This window comes from Dipteris shenzhenensis, chromosome 19, assembly GCF_047967505.1.
Source record: "Dipteris shenzhenensis isolate YYH24624 ecotype China chromosome 19, Dip_SZ_1.0, whole genome shotgun sequence".
Classification (NCBI taxonomy): domain Eukaryota; kingdom Viridiplantae; phylum Streptophyta; class Polypodiopsida; order Gleicheniales; family Dipteridaceae; genus Dipteris; species Dipteris shenzhenensis.
The window spans coordinates 9,369,751-9,372,500 of record NC_141614.1 but is presented as its reverse complement, the minus strand read 5'-3'; the positions used below and the strand labels follow the sequence as shown (position 1 = coordinate 9,372,500).

General features: G+C 47.7%; 1 protein-coding gene across 1 annotated transcript; it reads right to left on the bottom strand.

Moving 5' to 3' along the window:
- Positions 1–599: 599 nt before the first annotated feature.
- Positions 600–1,786, bottom strand: LOC147890035 (calmodulin-like protein 5). The gene has a single exon (XM_087391053.1). The coding sequence runs from the start codon at positions 1,784–1,786 to the stop codon at positions 890–892; it is 897 nt and encodes a 298-aa protein (XP_087247179.1). The 3' UTR covers positions 600–889.
- Positions 1,787–2,750: the final 964 nt, after the last annotated feature.

The window sequence follows — 2,750 nt, the reverse complement described above, 5'->3', positions numbered from 1 at the left end:
GCCCAGTCATAAAATTTGCACAAAAATTCATGAAATGTAATTGTCACTTTCACTAAGCGAGTGAGCCATTAATATAGCCTACTCATCTAGGGCAGGCCAAAAACCCTCAACCTCAAAAGGAATAAATTTTCACTAACTTAGAGTGCATCATATATGTGCATAGATGTTAGCATTGAGCGTGCCTATAGGTAACTGTGAACAAGGTAAGTAATCTTGTCAAAATTGATACATTTGAGCTTGAGTTCTCTTCCTGTTCTCTTAAGCTCAAGTAATCCCTTATTGGTGAAAATTGGCACATTTTGAGTAAAATCATGACCTTTGTTTGTATTTTTTCCACAATATTGCATGAAGAGCAAAGGAATGAGAAAGAATTGATGTGGGAGGAGCGGCTGTCAACAATTTCTTTTTTCTTTGAACTTCGGCCTAAAAGAGATAAATTTGGGATCTAAAAGCATGAATTGAAACAAGGGTGCATGTATGCACTATTGCCGCTGTTGGAGCAGGGCCCTTACCGTAGGTTTTCGTCCTTGCAACAGAATTCCTTTAGTATATCTCTTCATGATGGATGCTAACCCGACATGCATATTGAGGAAATTAGAACTACGTTTGCGCTTTGTTTAAAAAGCGCCATAACAGTCCTTACAGGAAAACCATCAAGAGATTCTTCCTTTAGTTAAAAACAATGAGAACAAGTATAGTACACTGAGTTTGCCGATGCCTTGTAGTGTTGTAGGTCTGTGGAAGAATTTGATCAGCTGTGCCTCTTGCTTGCTATCGGTTTGGAAACCGTTTTGAACTCATTAGTCCATCGCCATCTACAGGAATTTGATCAGCAGTTGGGAGGCCTCTTGCTTGCTATCGGTTTGCGAAACCGTTTTGTTTGTGGATTTCAGCAACTGATAGCTCTAAAGAGATCTTGCAACCCCAACATCTTCTTAAACTCAAAGAAATCGATTTGTCCATCGCCATTCACGTCCACCCTCTTGATCATCTGCACACACGCATCTAGCTCTCGGGCCTGCGGAAATCCCAGGCCACACAGCACGGACTGAAGCTCAGCAGGCGTGATGAATCCGTTCTTGTCCTTGTCGAAGACATGGAAGGCTTCTAGGAGGTCTCGATCATCATTAGTCTCCGCACCGCTGTCTTCCTCGTCGAATTGCTGAATGAAATTGCAGGTGGTTGCATAAAGGTGGATAAATTCGTCTTCGTCCACCTGGCCTACCTCTTTGAGCTGGGCGGAATCCAGCAGCGATGAAACAGCCTGCTCCGTCTTGACAAGGCCGAGCTTCTCAAAAATGCTGGCAAGCTCCTGTTTGCAGATATTCCCATCGTGATTCTCATCGAAGGTGTGGAATACTTTTTGCAGGGCGAGTCTGTGTGCGAGGGGGAGGGGGAGGGGGAGAGGGGGAGGGGGAGAAGCTGGGAAGCGGGCAGTAAGAAGCGGGGGGGGGAAGTGGGCGAAGGTGGTGGGGGGAGGGGATGAGGGGGAGGGAGGGAGGGAGTGCAAGGAAGAGGGTAGGGGATGATGGGAGGGGAGGGATGGATCAGAGGAATGGATCAGAGGCGGCGAAGGATATTGGAGGGGTGAGGAAGGAAGGTGGGGGGAGGAGGAGCGGGGGCTGACGACGCACTGATAGTACCAGAGGGTATCGAGCTGCTGGGGGATGAAGAAGGAAGGCTGGAGGAGGGGGAGGAGGAGCGAGCTACTGGTCGTAGGAGAAGAAGAAGAAGACGACGACGATTGATGATGAGGAGACGAAGCAATGCTGAGAATTACAGACATGGTGTGCATGATTCGATTAACAGTCGCTGATATGAGATGCGAGCTTATTATTATAAGCTCCTCAAGAGTCAAAACTCCAACGCACGAAGCTTCCCAGAAGCAGCTGTGAAAAGATCTAAGGTCGCACGCTGCGTTCGTCAAGACTCAAGAGTAGTCTCTTCTTCTTGAGTCTTCACCAACTCCAGTCCTCTCGGTGCTTGCGACGTACTTGTAATAAGCAAGCGTACCTCTGTCCCTTCACTTTGCTCCTTTTCACTCTTCTTATATTGTATCTGAGCTCCTACGTATATTTGCCAACAATCTTAGGGTTAGTTAAGAGTGTGTTCTCACGCCAGAGTGGCAACGCTGGAAAATGCCAAACGTTCACGATGCTAGACATTTCCCTGTGAGAAAATGCAGAGTCCGCCACACCCATTTTTGGCGTTTCAGAGCCCCGTTGCAGATGGGTTTTTCTCCTCTCCAGGCGGGCATTGCGGTGCTACGCTTCAATGCAACCTCCCCAACCGGTGGATTCGATTACTTTACTGCTTTTCTCGTCACGTCGTTCTCGATTTGTGGGATCCTCTTGTAGGCAACCGAAAGGTGCAGGTTGGTTCTCGGATGTAGCAAGTTGCCTTCAGACAATCTGGCAGTTGAGCAGACGGAATCGGGCACACGAGAATGTCGTTTGGCTTGTCCATGGTGTATAGCGTGCCGACGCCGATGTCATGCCTGACGTGGGAACGAGCTCTAAAGCGCTTCTAGTGCTACTCTCATGCCCAAGAGCGATAGCTTCGCGTGAACAAAATCAAACCTCTATTAATTGCCATTAATGGATCTATCGAAGCTTCAGACTAGTTGCATGGAGCTCTCTGTGTGAGCTGCATGGTGTCGGTGGAAATTTTTCACTCGCTTGATAGAGGCACAGGAGCATTGAAGGCAATGCTCAAAGCCGAATGGTGAGTGCAAAGTGCTTGAAAGAGAA

Excerpts from the sequence above, each read along its gene's own strand:
- LOC147890035 (XM_087391053.1), bottom strand. The coding sequence starts at position 1,786 with ATGTCTGTAATTCTCAGCATTGCTTCGTCTCCTCATCATCAATCGTCG.